Genomic DNA, 16,667 nt, shown 5'->3' on the forward strand with positions numbered 1-16,667 from the left:
TTGATTCCATTCTTCCTGTGGGTCTACCAGGGGTAATAGATGTAGATTGTTCCTCTGTCGATGAAGACTCCATTCTTGTAGATGGTTCCTGGCTTGTAAATGGGTGCTCAGTTGTCATGGCACCTGTTGGTGTTGTGCCAGTTTTGTTTTCAGTCGATGTTTCAGTGAAATGAGTAGTCTGTGGGGTAGACATTGAACCTGTTGAGAACTCTGTATTTGTAGGGGAATTCATTGTTGTGGAATGATCATCGCTGGTAGTGGCTGTTCCTCCATTTGAGGTGAGAGTGGAAGTCGACCTTGTTGATTCCATTCTTCCTGTGGGTCTACCAGGGGTAATAGATGTAGATTGTTCCTCTGTCGATGAAGACTCCATTCTTGTAGATGGTTCCTGGCTTGTAAATGGGTGCTCAGTTGTCATGGCACCTGTTGGTGTTGTGCCAGTTTTGTTTTCAGTCGATGTTTCAGTGAAATGAGTAGTCTGTGGGGTAGACATTGAACCTGTTGAGAACTCTGTATTTGTAGGGGAATTCGTTGTTGTGGAATGATCATCGCTGGTAGTGGCTGTTCCTCCATTTGAGGTGAGAGTGGAAGTCGACCTTGTTGATTCCATTCTTCCTGTGGGTCTACCAGGGGTAATAGATGTAGATTGTTCCTCTGTCGATGAAGACTCCATTCTTGTAGATGGTTCCTGGCTTGTAAATGGGTGCTCAGTTGTCATGGCACCTGTTGGTGTTGTGCCAGTTTTGTTTTCAGTCGATGTTTCAGTGAAATGAGTAGTCTGTGGGGTAGACATTGAACCTGTTGAGAACTCTGTATTTGTAGGGGAATTCGTTGTTGTGGAATGATCATCGCTGGTAGTGGCTGTTCCTCCATTTGAGGTGAGAGTGGAAGTCGACCTTGTTGATTCCATTCTTCCTGTGGGTCTACCAGGGGTAATAGATGTAGATTGTTCCTCTGTCGATGAAGACTCCATTCTTGTAGATGGTTCCTGGCTTGTAAATGGGTGCTCAGTTGTCATGGCACCTGTTGGTGTTGTGCCAGTTTTGTTTTCAGTCGATGTTTCAGTGAAATGAGTAGTCTGTGGGGTAGACATTGAACCTGTTGAGAACTCTGTATTTGTAGGGGAATTCGTTGTTGTGGAATGATCATCGCTGGTAGTGGCTGTTCCTCCATTTGAGGTGAGAGTGGAAGTCGACCTTGTTGATTCCATTCTTCCTGTGGGTCTACCAGGGGTAATAGATGTAGATTGTTCCTCTGTCGATGAAGACTCCATTCTTGTAGATGGTTCCTGACTTGTTAATGGGTGCTCAGTTGTCATGGCACCTGTTGGTGTTGTGCCAGTTTTGTTTTCAGTCGATGTTTCAGTGAAATGAGTAGTCTGTGGGGTAGACATTGAACCTGTTGAGAACTCTGTATTTGTAGGGGAATTCATTGTTGTGGAATGATCATCGCTGGTAGTGGCTGTTCCTCCATTTGAGGTGAGAGTGGAAGTCGACCTTGTTGATTCCATTCTTCCTGTGGGTCTACCAGGGGTAATAGATGTAGATTGTTCCTCTGTCGATGAAGACTCCATTCTTGTAGATGGTTCCTGGCTTGTAAATGGGTGTTCAGTTGTCATGGCACCTGTTGGTGTTGTGCCAGTTTTGTTTTCAGTCGATGTTTCAGTGAAATGAGTAGTCTGTGGGGTAGACATTGAACCTGTTGAGAACTCTGTATTTGTAGGGGAATTCATTGTTGTGGAATGATCATCGCTGGTAGTGGCTGTTACTCCATTTGAGGTGAGAGTGGAAGTCGACCTTGTTGATTCCATTCTTCCTGTGGGTCTACCAGGGGTAATAGATGTAGATTGTTCCTCTGTCGATGAAGACTCCATTCTTGTAGATGGTTCCTGGCTTGTAAATGGGTGCTCAGTTGTCATGGCACCTGTTGGTGTTGTGCCAGTTTTGTTTTCAGTCGATGTTTCAGTGAAATGAGTAGTCTGTGGGGTAGACATTGAACCTGTTGAGAACTCTGTATTTGTAGGGGAATTCATTGTTGTGGAATGATCATCGCTGGCAGTGGCTGTTCCTCCATTTGAGGTTAGAGTGGAAGTCGACATTGTTGATTCCATTCTTCCTGTGGGTCTACCAGGGGTAATAGATGTAGATTGTTCCTCTGTCGATGAAGACTCCATTCTTGTAGATGGTTCCTGGCTTGTAAATGGGTGCTCAGTTGTCATGGCACCTGTTGGTGTTGTGCCAGTTTTGTTTTCAGTCGATGTTTCAGTGAAATGAGTAGTCTGTGGGGTAGACATTGAACCTGTTGAGAACTCTGTATTTGTAGGGGAATTCATTGTTGTGGAATGATCATCGCTGGTAGTGGCTGTTCCTCCATTTGAGGTGAGAGTGGAAGTCGACCTTGTTGATTCCATTCTTCCTGTGGGTCTACCAGGGGTAATAGATGTAGATTGTTCCTCTGTCGATGAAGACTCCATTCTTGTAGATGGTTCCTGGCTTGTAAATGGGTGCTCAGTTGTCATGGCACCTGTTGGTGTTGTGCCAGTTTTGTTTTCAGTCGATGTTTCAGTGAAATGAGTAGTCTGTGGGGTAGACATTGAACCTGTTGAGAACTCTGTATTTGTAGGGGAATTCATTGTTGTGGAATGATCATCGCTGGTAGTGGCTGTTCCTCCATTTGAGGTGAGAGTGGAAGTCGACCTTGTTGATTCCATTCTTCCTGTGGGTCTACCAGGGGTAATAGATGTAGATTGTTCCTCTGTCGATGAAGACTCCATTCTTGTAGATGGTTCCTGGCTTGTAAATGGGTGCTCAGTTGTCATGGCACCTGTTGGTGTTGTGCCAGTTTTGTTTTCAGTAGATGTTTCAGTGAAATGAGTAGACTGTGCCGCGGGTGTAGATATTGAACCCATTGAGACCTCTGTTTTCGTTGGGGAATTAATTGTAGTGAAATGATCATCGCTGGTAGTGGCTGTTCCTCCTTTTGAGGTGAAAGTGGAAGTTGACCCTGCTGATTCCATTTTTCCTGTGGGTCTACCAGGGGTAATAGATGTAGATTGTTCCTCTGTCGATGAAGACTCCATTCTTGTAGATGGTTCCTGGCTTGTAATGGGGTGCTCAATTGTCATGGCACCTGTTGGTGTTGTGCTAGTGATAGTTTGCAAGGATTCTAATGATGAAGTCATATTTTGTTTGTTTGATTTGTTAGACTTTTGTCTCATTTGCAAAATCTCTGACAATTCAGTCATTGAGGCGCTTTGGTTTGTCAGATTCTTTTCTTCATGGTTATCTGCTTTCTGTGTTTTTCTCCATGTTTCTTTATGTTTATCTTGTTTTGCATTTGTGTTACCTGTCAAACAAGAAAATATTTGTGCATGATGAATTTTTTTTTATCGTGCCCATCCAAGGAACTTGCAGCACCAACGTACGCCAAAACTTCAGTTTGAATTGATTTACACCTTTTCTTCCATGTGTTCATTGTTTTATTATCATCAAGTCCATCAGCAAAGCTAACAAACAATCCTAACAGACAAGATAATTTGTTTGATGTTCGTTAGTGACTGGCTTCTAGACTTCTAGACTTAAAATAATAACTAAGGTCACATAACATTAATTTCCATTTCTCTGATGTTGAATAAACATATTTTACGTATCTCTGGAAAATATGTAATGGTTGTGTAATATTTGTTTTCTTACACCATTCAGTTTCTTATTATTAGTTAATAATTATTAACTGAATGTCAGTCACAGCCAGTGTTAGGTATTTTCTTTTCATGTCAGTACTGATTTCATGGAATTGAGGTTGCACCTTTGAATAAAAAGTCCAATTCTAACTATACAATACAATACATCAGTATTGTTAGTAAGTAGGTTAGAAAGTACAAAGATGTGCTTTGCAAGTACTATCAGCAATGATTTGGATATTAAGACAGGTTTGCGAACAATTTTCCTCAAATGCACCCAATAAAACATCACTCCTGATGAAACTACTAATAACTCATCAAAATAAGTCACATTTTTGTGAACATTAATGTAACAATAACAAGTCATATATTGTGTACAAAGAAAAACCTTTGAGTGGCATTCCATCTGTACTTTCTCAGGTTTTCTTGAAGGATTATCAGGACTAAAATTAATAATTTGTAGCTATAAAAGTATAAACTCACCAAGTGAAGAAATAGGTCAATTAAAGACTTACCTCTTGTTTGTGTGAAGAGCACACAAAATACCATGAGCACAATGACCACAAATGTAAGGATTATAATAGAACGCCTCCTCCAATTACAGGATCCCAAATAAATCCACTTTTCCATTTTCTGGTGCATTCAAGTAATCATCCAAAAGATGTAAAACTGAAACATTTCAACTGCTGCAATATCTTTCACTACACGAACATGTGTACAGAATAATTCAGCAGAATTATTTACAGGTCTTTCGTCTTGCAGTAAACTTCCAATAATCGCCTAAAAACGTCTGTGAACTCGCCGTTAAGCCTGATACTGTTGGTAGTTCTATGCCATATAAACATTTGTCTATCAGTATCAAATACACTCTGTCATCAATGATCAACTGGCAAACTGAGGTTGTTACTGATGCAGTGCCCTCCCTAAGCAAACTTTTTTTATGTATCATGGCATGCTGCTAGAGGGACTTCTGAGTTTCGTTGAACGTACATTCACACCTTCCTCATGCTTGTTTACAATGGTCCAGTTCAGGGTGATGTTAAATCAGACAAGGACTAAGGCGTGAGCGGGGGAAGTAGGTTTGGGGTAGCTGTGATTCTAGTAAGAAAAGACTTAATACCCCAAATTATATCATAAACCCTTATTAATTGTGTCAATGACACTGGCAATATTTAATATGAACTTTAATGAAATTGTTGGACCTTTTCAGCTAAGTTCTTGAACTAAGAGCAAAACTGATTTATTTTGCATGTTTAGTTTTTGTTTGTTGCATATTTCACATAACTTAATTAAAATTCAATTTATTTATATTAGGCTGACAACGAGACAGACAACTCACACTCACATTCACACCTACAGGCAACTTAGATGTCTTTAGACTGTGGGAGGAAGCCGAAGTAGGCTACCTGGAGGGAAACCATGTCAATTGACTATGCATTTTTGTATATAAATAAAAATACAATAATTTATATGGAGATAAAAAAAAACATTTTCCAAACAAATTAATAATATGATTAAATAATAATCAAATGCATTCTTTGGCATACAAAAAATGCCCCAACGTGTTTGGCGTATGTAAATTATTATTATGTGTCTTACAGCATTGCGGTATATCCTGAAACTGTGTTTTATTCATCAGCAGTGTGGTATTTGTACGTTTGTTACAGATCTTGTGTAAAATCGACAACCAATAAATGTTTCCATCATTTAAATATAACTACAGAAATGAATTAGTCACTAAATAGTTAATAGAATGCTATTAGTTATAAAACTGTTCAATTGTTTTGCTCTTCATTCAAACTTATTCAATAAGGTGTTGTAATGCAATAAATCTAGAAAATATTATAATGTGGTTTGTTGACTTTTATTTCAATGCACTATTTACAATGGGCAGTCAGTTGGACATGATGCAGAAGGTCATATGACTCTAACTTAAGGAATGTTACATTTTAATAGTCATGCTATAAATAGACTGTTGAACATGGTCCCAGCAAGGTTAATAAAAGGACTTAATGGCACAAGGAATAAATGAGCAGTGACGAGGTTAAACGCCGATATATATTCTCTTGATCTCGAAGCCACAGAAGTTTTTGTAATGCTTTCCACACCCCTGTTTGCTTCGATAATCTTTTCTGAAATGCCAAGGAAAAAACCCAGATTATTTCCTGCTCACTACGTCATGCTGGACCACAATCATTTCATCAGAGAGGTTAACAATATTTGGGCCTTTTTTTTTCACAATTCTATAAAACCAATCATATTTATTGACCTATGATGATCATTTTTCAGTGATACTCTGGCTTTTATCCTGCAGTCCTTAAGGAAATTAAGCAAAATCAATAGCAGAGCTATTTTAAGTGGTGTTTGTTTCAGCTGGACTTTCAAATGTCACCAGGGTGTTGTCAAGTGTGTCTTATCACTGCCTGATTGACACAAGTCACACTTGTGGTTTGTAATATGGACTTGTTCAACATTAAACAACAAACATGCAAGGATGGGCATGTGACAGGCACATTTGCAGTTTATTCACAGTCTAATTCTCTTAAAAATGTCACTAGGCTTGAAACAGCAAAATCATGATCTAATGCATCGTGATTTAAAAAACATAGTTGAAAAATGCATGACTTCTGTGAGTGAACAGTACATTTTCGCTTTACAAAGGTTTTGATAACACGGAGTTCAGGATACAGTCAGAGAATTTGCTATTGAGCCAATAAGGAAATAAAAGTTTAAAGTTTGCCAATAATCATATCAGCAAACCTACCCACTTCTTATTTCCTTCTATTCTTGTGTTTGACATTACTAAGGCTGACCCGAATGGTTCGAGGCTTTGCCAAGTCAGTATTTGAATAAAAATAAATAAATTCAAATTAAATAATACTGACAAATACTGACTTTTTCCACAAAGTGCATTGATATTATATTACTGCAAAACTCTGAAACCATCAAGATTAAGTTAAGAAAGTCGACACATTTCACATATTTAAAAATTACATTTTTAAATTAACATTTTTTTAATTTGATTTTGACTAATATCTCAATACTGCGTCACCTAATGCATTCTACAGCCCAATATCTAATATTTCTTTACTTGAAAAAACACAACATAGAATCTGCAGACGCATTTCAAAGCAAACTCCTATTTTTCCATTAATTAAACTGGCTTATGCAGACAGCTGGCAATAAATCACCGACTTGTGTGAGTGCATAAATGAATAGATTAATAATATTCCTGCCCCATCTAGAGCAAAAGTAGATCTGAATATAATTACATGTAGTGTTTTCCATTAAATTAACTTAGATGTTACTTGGATGTATTCTTGCAGAATAAAAAGGATTTTATACAGTCCCTAGGGGAAATTATTGCATGCATGCATAAGCATCATAAGTTACCATGGCGATCTACCTCGGTTTAGAAGTGAGCCAATATCACAGGAATGAAATCCCAGGGTTAAACCTGAAGTTACCTCACTATTCATTGAAGGTCTCATATTTTAAACGTTGGCATAGAATACATTCTATTTATTACAAGGTTGTTCAAGAAAAGGTGTTGAACAGACGACAAGAAAATCTGGGAATTAACCTCAACCAAATGCAATAACATCGAAATGCTTTATTGAAGTCAAATTCAACAGTAAATACAAACAACTGCCTGTTATGGCAATCTGTTCTCAATCAGTATTATTATGAATTGTCCGTAGCTGCTACTAAAGCAATTCGAGCTACAATATGCAATATCTTGATATTGCTACGAGCAGACCACCCAACAAATCAGGAAACAAATGAATCGGTTCTCTCTCCAAATAACCGTGACATCCTTTTGTGCCGGACAGTCACACACAGTCCACAGCTGTAATCCTCACACTTCAGCCTCCTTCTGTCCGTCCTGCAGACCATCTTCTGTTCCTGTCGCTATCGGCTCCGTTTGGGCTCTTCGACGCTCTGCCTCCGTTATCGTCATCGGGTGCAGAGGGAAAAATCCTGCAAACCCTGCAGACACAGAGAGAGAGAATATCTTTCACGACAAGCTTTCCCAACAAAATATTGCAGTCATCGTCGAGTAGTCGCCAAAACCCTTTGGAGCCGATACATTGTCAATTTCTGGGGAGACAAGTGACACAAAAATGCTTGTTATGACCATGAAAGGCACGTGAAATCTGTTTCTGTACGATGTTTTAAACCAGAGGGCCTGGATGAGGTGCTTGAAGGCACAGTGAAAACACATAAGCGTGCTAGACAGCATCATTATGGTAGTAGATAATATAGAAAACCAGATATCTCTCAGTGAATACATAAGGTGTATGCACTCAGAGTCATGGAAGGACCTCCTTTATTAAACAAATCACTGGGAGCACAATCCCTTAAAGAACATGCTCGTGTAGTGAATACACACCTAGAAGTTTGGCCACCGGCTTTGTAGGGTGTGCGCCACAGCCGATCCAGTACTTGATTCGGTCAAAGTTGAAGCTGACGAGTTTCTCATTGTAGATGTTCGGGAGGGGGTCGTAGGAGCCCAGCTGCTCTAGGTATTTACCGTCCCTTGCCCTTTTGTTGTAAGCTGCCACAATGCGATAAAAGGGTCTATTAGCTTGTTTGTGGCCCGCCAGAGCCAGTCGGAGGACAACGTAACCCCCGTGGTACTTCTTCAGCAGGAGGGATGCTGCAGAAGGAAACGGAGAGTAAATACAATTAGTTTCTTGTAAATGTCAATGTGGATAAGGAACATTCTACAGTAAAGGCTGTGCGGGTAGAGACCTGAACCACCTAGTTTTCCTTTCCTAGTAATTTCCTGTAAAGCATATTTCATAACATGGCATCTTGTGTAAACCGCAGGTTGACATGTTACTTAACAACACTTTGTTTTCCACAGCTCTGATTTCACGCTGCTTCAATCAAAGTTAGTGTATTAAGATAGAAAGGAGAAAAGGGGAGGAGCATTCGTTCACTTGCCTTTGTTTAGTGCACCTGAATCGGACCTCATCTCTTATTTCCTAATAATTTGAGTTGTATGTTTTTATGCAGATACCCACTATAGATGACTATAACAAAGTAAAAGGATAATATTTTTAACTTTTTGACAGTTTACACTGACTTTGGGGTGGTTTAAATTATTATTTAGAGGTGAAACAAATATTAAACTGCTTTTACAACCAACACAACAACAAAAACATATTTTTGTGTTTTGAACTGTTGGTAGGAAGCTGTGATGATGTCTCTAAACTTGTGATGGTCCTTTTTTTTAACTATCTTTGGAATTTTACAGATCAAGTAATTAATTGAGCAATCAATCGTAATGCAGAGGAACTCGTCTTTGATAAACTTGTCTTATATTTACTTGGCTTGCTCTTTGCTTCCCCCTGATACTTACATAAATGAACCATGGTGTTGGGTGGATTATCCTGCAAAAAACAAAAAGTCACTTTTAAACCAACGTGTGTGTGTATGTAAGTAGTAAGTTAGTGGGTGATATATTACATCGTAATAAATACATCACAGCTCTATGCACGTCAAACAAAGACAAAGCAAACATGAACACAATCCATCTCTGTAGATATTACAGACATAAATAAAACTTGACCTGGTTACATCTAAGGTCACACACCGAGCACAGAACGCTTTAACCGAGTTAACGCCCCCCTGAAGTCTAAACCCTGAACCGTCAGGGACTTAACTGACCTGGTAAATAGACTGAGAGGGTCTTCCAGGATGTTGTCATCCCAGAAGAGACGTAATTGTCAAATAACGTATTTTACTTGTGTGTTAAAACAGCTTCAATAAGCTAAATTACTGGTTGATTAATACGCCGGGGGTGTTATAAAGCCCGTTCCTCTGATTTCAACTGTTAAATCTTTAATGTTTGTGAGTAATTGTAAGCCATCACTCACTTTGTTTACCTTTTTTTGTATTATTCCTATGGGTTTCCCCTTCACAACGCTATGAACTGTGGGTAATTCCCTCAGGCGACTTTGTCCGCTAACAGGTACACAAGTGTCGGTGTCGGACATTCAAAACAAACTTTCTAAGACATTTTAAGTAAAAGTCTGCGTCTCTACGGCAGCAGCGTGTCTCACACTGCTCCACGTTAATCACACATCCGGTGATGACCCCGAACAGGTCATCAACGTCTCCGTAGCGGTTGCTAACGGCTGGTTTAGAAGCAGAGAGCGTCTCCTATGTGAGGACTACGTACGCGTTTAAAAAATTAGCAAAAGATGAAGGAAATACCTCCGCTTGTGCCGAACGGAAACACAATGTCCCCCAGACGTTTCCTCCTTCCTACCCGCTGGACAGGCGATGTAGTTAACGTTATTAACTGAATGTTTTCAGCAGCAGAAAGAAATGTGACATTTGTCAGCGCGCGGCCATTTTTGTTTTTAAATCAGGAAGTGACGTATGGCATTGGTGTTATTGCATCGCCACGACGCAAGATGGCGCTGTTGCACCGCTCTGCGCTGTGCCGCAGGAAAAGTGGAGCTCCTGGCCTGCGATAATGTAGAATCACTTTTTGATCAGAGGTGGTAGAAGTACTGGGATTCGTAAGTAAAAACAGTAATTAAACACTGTAAAATAATATTATACAAGTAAAAGCCCTGCATTCAAAGGTTTAACTAAAAGTACATGGGTTTTATTATATTAATTCAGTTGGAGTATCAAATGAAAAACTAGGCATATTCATTTTATAGGATTCACTTGTTATAGTGCTCATCTTTCATATGACTATATTATTTTATAATAATATATATTTTTTTGTATCTCAAGCAGTATTTTTATATTTTGGCTGGTTGAGAGAGCTTATTTAACCTGCTTTATACACGGTTGGGTGGACGGATTCTTCTGTGTGTCAAATGTTAAACTGGTAAAACTACAGCTGTCGGATAAATGTAGTTGACTAAAAGTGTGAGCAGCTATTTATAAGATATTACCCTAAATGTGGTGTAATAGAGATGCATAAAGTAGCCTACAATGACTAAAGTAACGTACTCCCTATAGGCATCCTGGGTATAACTGTGCCGTCAGACAGGTGATCTTTCACATTCTCTTCTCTGTAATTTCTGTTCTATATGTATTGCGTGTCAAACATCAGCCGCGCATTGAGTTTTAAATCAGTTTCCACTGTTGACCCCGGCGGAGATGAAACACTGGTTTCCTGAGAGCGTCGGTCGGATTCAGGGGTCATTGCTTTGCCTGATGTCGTCTGAGTGCACAGAGATTTCTGCCCACTGGGAGCCCGACAACAACCCCCCCCAGTCATGGAACATGGTGATTTCACACTCCTGTTGTGTAAAGCTTGTTTTTCTGTGTGTGTGACAAACACATGGTTTTCTGTGAGGAGAGGTCACCGAAGACGCACAAAAGAGATGGGCCCTCATTTGTAATTCTGAAAATATCTTACTGTCCCTGCGTGACTCGGAAGGCAGTTATGACTTATAAACAGATAAAAGAGACATCACCTGAGAATATATATATATATATATAAAATTGATTTAACTCCTCAAAAATATTTGAAATCCTTTCTGTAAAGGAGATAAGGTTGCCACTTTATACATTTTACACATACATCCATTCTGTAATGTAATCTAACCTACTTATCTAATGATCTCTCTCTTTATAATCATGAGCTTGTTATAGAAAACTCTGTAGCTGTGATGTTCGTGCTAAGCATCTTTGCATGTTTAAAGGGCAACATGACGACAATACACAGAATATATAATTGATTTATTGAATCACGCTACCCAAACTCTCACACTTATTTAACTGAAACGAATAACAAGGAGGTTAGTTTTAAAATATTTGAAAATTTTGTCGGTTTGGTTTGTCACAGAAATAATTTTCAGAACCAAGCGATGAACGACATAACAGAAAACACTCGACCCTCAACAACCAGAGCTGAAATTTCAAGAGGAAAGCGTCATTATTGACTTGACCACGTTTTTTCCTGCGGAAAAATCTGAAAATGAATAGAGGCTTTACACAGTTAGGCAGCAAACAAAATTCATCTTACATGGTGAATCGGCAATGCGTGATTATCTGAACGGTGACATTGATTCTAGTTGTGGCTCACTCTCTCGTGAGGACCCCATGCTCTTTGGGATACCAAGACGAGTTGTTCCTCCTCTAATCATCTGTGACAGCTCAGTTAGAGACGCTCAGATGACCAGATATTTTACTAGGAAAAAACAGGAGGAGTCTGCTTTAAACGTAGAAGGCTGCTCCAGACATTGTAGTCAAAGATGCCTGAGTTTAATTTGATTATGTGGAAGAAGAAGAAAATGCCACTAATGTCTCCTAAACACTGAGTTTAATCGTGCAACAAGACTCATTACCTCCACTGAATTAAAGCAACAGTGAAAAACATGATAAACCGCGGGTTTATATAATAAACCTTTTTATTTTGTTCATATAATAAACCTTATGTGGCCACAAACCTCTTTATATATTTTAAGAGAATACAATTTTCTTCGTTAAACAACTCGAGTATAGGATTAAAAAAAATGCTTTTTTTTGCATCACTTTCAGCAGGTAACGCTAAAACTTCTGACATTTATATGATCTGCTAGAAAGGGGGTCTTTTGAGTCGTTTTTTCTTTTGTTAAAATAATTAAAACTGGGTTGAAATGTGAGTAGATGCTGAACTTTGATTGATTTGTGTCAGCATGCAAAAGTACAGATTTTTACATTCGTAACTGACATTTACCCCCCAGAAGCTGCATGAACCCGAACCTGAATTATGTTTCAGGTTGAAGTTCCCACTTTCTGGCATGATTAGGATCTGTGTCACACAGGAATAAATGTTTATTTCCATTTTGGTGGAGAGTTTGATGGGACTTTTTTTGTTTTGTGTCCATTTTATAGTTTGATGGGACTTTTTTTGTTTTGTGTCCATTTTATATAAAGCCAGTAGATGTTAGCTTAGCACAAGGATTGAAAGAGGCTCTGTCTCAACAGCAACCCGGCTACCAGAACATAATATAACGTTTGTACAATCTGTACATGAACATAAATTGGAAGAAATAAGACTATTCATTATTTTTCAGCCGCTTTGTGCCAGACCATTGCTTGGCTGGGAGCAGTGACTTCCTGGAGTTTCCTCTGGTTGTCTGGCAAATAATCAGAATCAGAATCAGCTACAAGGAATTTACTCTATTTTTACTTTTACCAGAGTCTAGAATGTCTGTACTTTTACCACCTCTTCTCAGAGACGGGCTGAACGTAATGATGCATGAAGTACATCCTCTGCTGGGCCTTTTTCCTGGTGGTGTCTATGTTGGAAGTCCACTTGAGATCCTTGGAGAGAGGTGGATCCCAGAAACTAGAAGGCTTCCACAGCAGACTCGGTGTTATTCAGTATGGTGATGGAAATTAAATCCACTGTCATCTTCACAAGTCCAAGAGCGTTCAGCTCCAGGTGGTTCTGACCTCACCGGGGGGCTTTTCAATCGGCCATCTGTATGCAGACTTGTTTCCGTCCAGAATGAGGCCGATGTCCCGTCATCGGTGAATTTGCGGGACAGACGCGTCTTCTGAGGAGCAGTTGTAGATTTAGAAGGAGAATCTCAGTGGGGAGAGCACACATCCCTGGGGGCCGCCAGTGCTGATTGTCTGGGTGCTGGATGTGATTTTCCCCAGCCTCACCTTCTGCCTCCGGCCTGTAGGATATGACAGGTGGAGATGCTGTCTGTATCCTTCTATTTATCAGACAATCAGTCAATCTTCTCATCTAATTATCAAGAAAGCAAATAGATGTAATTCTTAGTATTGTTTTCGATCTTTCATTTAATCTAGAACTTTGTTGATTCGGAAATTACAAAGGCTTATAATGCTATGATAAATTCCTATATTGGTGGTAACTGCAAATGTAATCATCGTTGTCTATCATTTAAAATCTTTTATGTTTGTGTTGTCTCTACTTCTGTGTTTAGGCTTTTCACCTCTTTAACATGTATGGCGTGAGTATAGTGTCTGGAACTATGTCCGTTTATAGTTTGGTGTGTTTTATTAAACTTTGAAAGAATTAGGATAAAAGGGTAAAAGTGTGACATTCACTTCAATTTATTGTCTTTCAATGGAATCATGAAGTAATCAGAAAGACTTTAAAATACTTTACCATGTGGTTATTTCATATAGGCTATTGTTGAATTACCAGCAAAACATGCTGCATTATGATATATATATATATATAATATATATCATTATTGCTGTATGAAATTACCGATGTTGGGATAGAAGTTTTTTGCCACATTGCCCAGCCCTAGAATACACCTTGGTCAGGACATTCTTTTGTACAGTTTCAGCAATGTTGACTGTCCGATTCACTTGCATGGCTTTGAAATGTTCGGTGAAGCCATTGGAGTACCCCAAGGAAAACCCACACTGGGAGCGCATGCGACTCTAAATGGTCCAGAACTGATTATAAGCTGGATCACAATAGGAGGCCATGAGAAATCTCTACTTCCCGAACATGAAGTGAAAGACACGAAAAGCTAATTTTCATTTCTTGTCTGTGGAACATTGAAATACCACATAAAAACCAACAGGGTTAAAACCTGAGTACTTGTGTAAACCACTGAATCACCCCAACCTCTCGAACGCCTTAAACCATTTTATGCTACTTACTTCTGACCACCATTTCTGCAACAAATAATACATTTTCAAAGGTAGATTAGAAGTAAAAACAGCTGCTGCTGTATACTAAACGGCGATCCGAATTTGTTGTTTTAAAGTTTAGTTTTGAAAGGAACAGCATATGCATAAGATTCTCCAGCTCGGTTCGTCAGAATAATGGATCTTTTCAATCACAGGCGCCGTGTGACTTCTTGTGTGTGAGCTCTTTGTGATGCCCCGTGCTTTTTTAAGCATCTGTGTCCAGCGTGAGCAGAGATAGACGTTATGGTTGCGGAGAGCACCTAATGGAAAGATTTGGTCACAGATGGGGGGGTCAAGTGATCTCCCTTTCTCTGGAAGGATCTTTCAGATGGTCGTCGTGAGACTAATTGTGATAGCATGCAAAATGGAGGCATTGCTTTTATCTTCATTAACAAAGAGACTTTTTCTTTTTCCTGTTACTCTTTTTTTTTTCTCTCTCTCTCCTCAAAGATTTCTCAGCACTTGCCGCCACTGATTAAAGAGAAAAATGTTCTGTGTTTGGAATTGAGAGGCACGTGGCTGCTGGTCTCGGTCAACAAAGTAGCGAATGTTGTGGGTGATGCACTATTTCATTAGAATTAGATTATGAAATAACTGATCCTGTTACATTGAATAGCTTTTAATTGTCACTAATTATAAAGCAGCTGTGTTTAAATTGTTCCAGTCTCAAACTGCAAACTTACAAACTTACCACTGCTTCAACAGCTTCAGCTTTGAGAAGCCACCTCTTTTAGGCTGAAACACTAAAGAGATATCATAAAAGTCTTCACAGAGCAGGATAACTTTTCATAAACAGAATCCTCTCATTAAAAATATTGTGTCTCTAGTAAGTTTTAATGAATTTTTTCTCCACTTTTTTTTCAAATTACATCTTGAAGACCCAAACAATCGCCAATTAAACAGTGTTTCATAAACAGTGACAAGCTACATCAGAGGGCTGAATTTATCTACGCGAAGGCTATCAGACAAGTCGCACCATGAAGGATTACTAATGAAGGGGATCAACATTTTGATAGCATACAAGCTGAAGAAAGCCCATTGCACCCATTCAAAGACGAAGCCGAGCTGTGGCACGTGTAAGTAATGTCACAGTGGGAATGTGTGTAGTTCTGATGTACTTGTACTTAACTTTAAGTATTCCCTTTTTTCCGTTACTTCAGCTGCTTTTCATTCTGAGAGAAAGCTTTTTGCATCGTTATATTTATTTGACTTTCAGATACAGACTTACAAACAAATCAGGGATTCAGTATATAAAATAAGAAGCATTAAACAGATTAAACTACCAGTATGTAAAGCACTCACACATAGCTTCATCTCATACATGTTTATGCATAATGTATTACATTACATATGTCGTAAGTCTGATGGAGACGGGCTTTTGCTTTTATTACTTTGTGTATATTTTGCTTATAATATGCTACATTTTGAATGCACAACTTGTATACTGTGGTATACAGTAAAGGATCTGGGTACTTTTCCACCACTGTCAACATCCAGCTAGTACAAAAGGAGTTCACATACACACGGATTGCTCCTTTAATTCTATTTGTGTCTCTTTACTTACTCAATTTCTATGCACTAAGCTATGCCTTCATCAGTGTGAAATTTAGTTATGTATAATAGGCTTTTTATTTAAAAAGAGAGAGAACGTCTAATTAAGAATATACTTTTTGAAAATACGATTAATAATACTGACTAGTTTTCCAGTTGACATTATGAAGGGGAAAAAAGCACAGCCGGGGAGAGCAGCGAGGGTATCTATAGGTAACATTCGGTCAAATTCAGTCAGCGCATGGCATTGTGATTTCTGCTACGAGGGTTCGTGACCCGCTTCCTATGCTGCCGCTCTTCCCCAGACCTCAGCTGGCGGAGCTGAAACGGCAGAGCCACACTGGTAGGTTGTGTGAGAGGACAAGTGGATTTGGCATGCACATCAGAGCGTGATACCCAAGAATTCTGGTCCTATCACATGCCACACACACACTCACACACACACAGACACACACTCGCACAAGTCCAACACGCACACAGAGCATTCCTGGTCGTGTAAAATGGATTGTAACACTGGCCACTGTAATGAAATGATGCCAGCAACCCACAGTATTCCTTTACAGACAAACTCTCTAAAGGTTTCAGTGTACGCTCGGCATCCAGAGTTGTTACAGCATTAAGAGGAGATTTAGCAACTGAATATATATATTTTTTTACATTTTAAATATGTGTTTTCTGTTCTTATTCCAGGCAGGAGGTAAAGTAAAGCAGCTTTTCCTTCAATTTACTGGACCGAGCTGCAAACAATTTGACAAACTTAAAAATAGATTTTAGTTTCCTCTGACCAATAAAC

The 16,667-nt window shown here is 39.1% G+C and overlaps 1 protein-coding gene across 1 annotated transcript; it reads right to left on the reverse strand.

Annotated features, from left to right (window-relative positions):
• Positions 1–7,272: 7,272 nt before the first annotated feature.
• mrps16 (mitochondrial ribosomal protein S16) lies at positions 7,273–10,046 on the reverse strand. The gene is made up of 4 exons (XM_084024693.1): positions 9,905–10,046; positions 9,048–9,078; positions 8,073–8,339; positions 7,273–7,669 (listed from the first exon to the last, which is right to left on the reverse strand). Exons 2-4 carry the CDS (start codon positions 9,058–9,060, stop codon positions 7,539–7,541), a joined length of 411 nt encoding a protein of 136 aa, XP_083880819.1. The 5' UTR covers positions 9,061–9,078; positions 9,905–10,046; the 3' UTR covers positions 7,273–7,538.
• Positions 10,047–16,667: the final 6,621 nt, after the last annotated feature.

The sequence above is a fragment of the Eutrigla gurnardus genome, assembly GCF_963514095.1.
Source record: "Eutrigla gurnardus genome assembly, chromosome: 2".
NCBI lineage: Eukaryota > Metazoa > Chordata > Actinopteri > Perciformes > Triglidae > Eutrigla > Eutrigla gurnardus.

Bases quoted from the DNA above. Each gene is read 5' to 3' on its own strand.
- mrps16 (XM_084024693.1), bottom strand. The intron at 7,670-8,072 runs GTGTGTATTCAC...CTGTGTCTGCAG, and splicing joins GCCGGTGGCCAAACTTCTAG to GGTTTGCAGGATTTTTCCCT.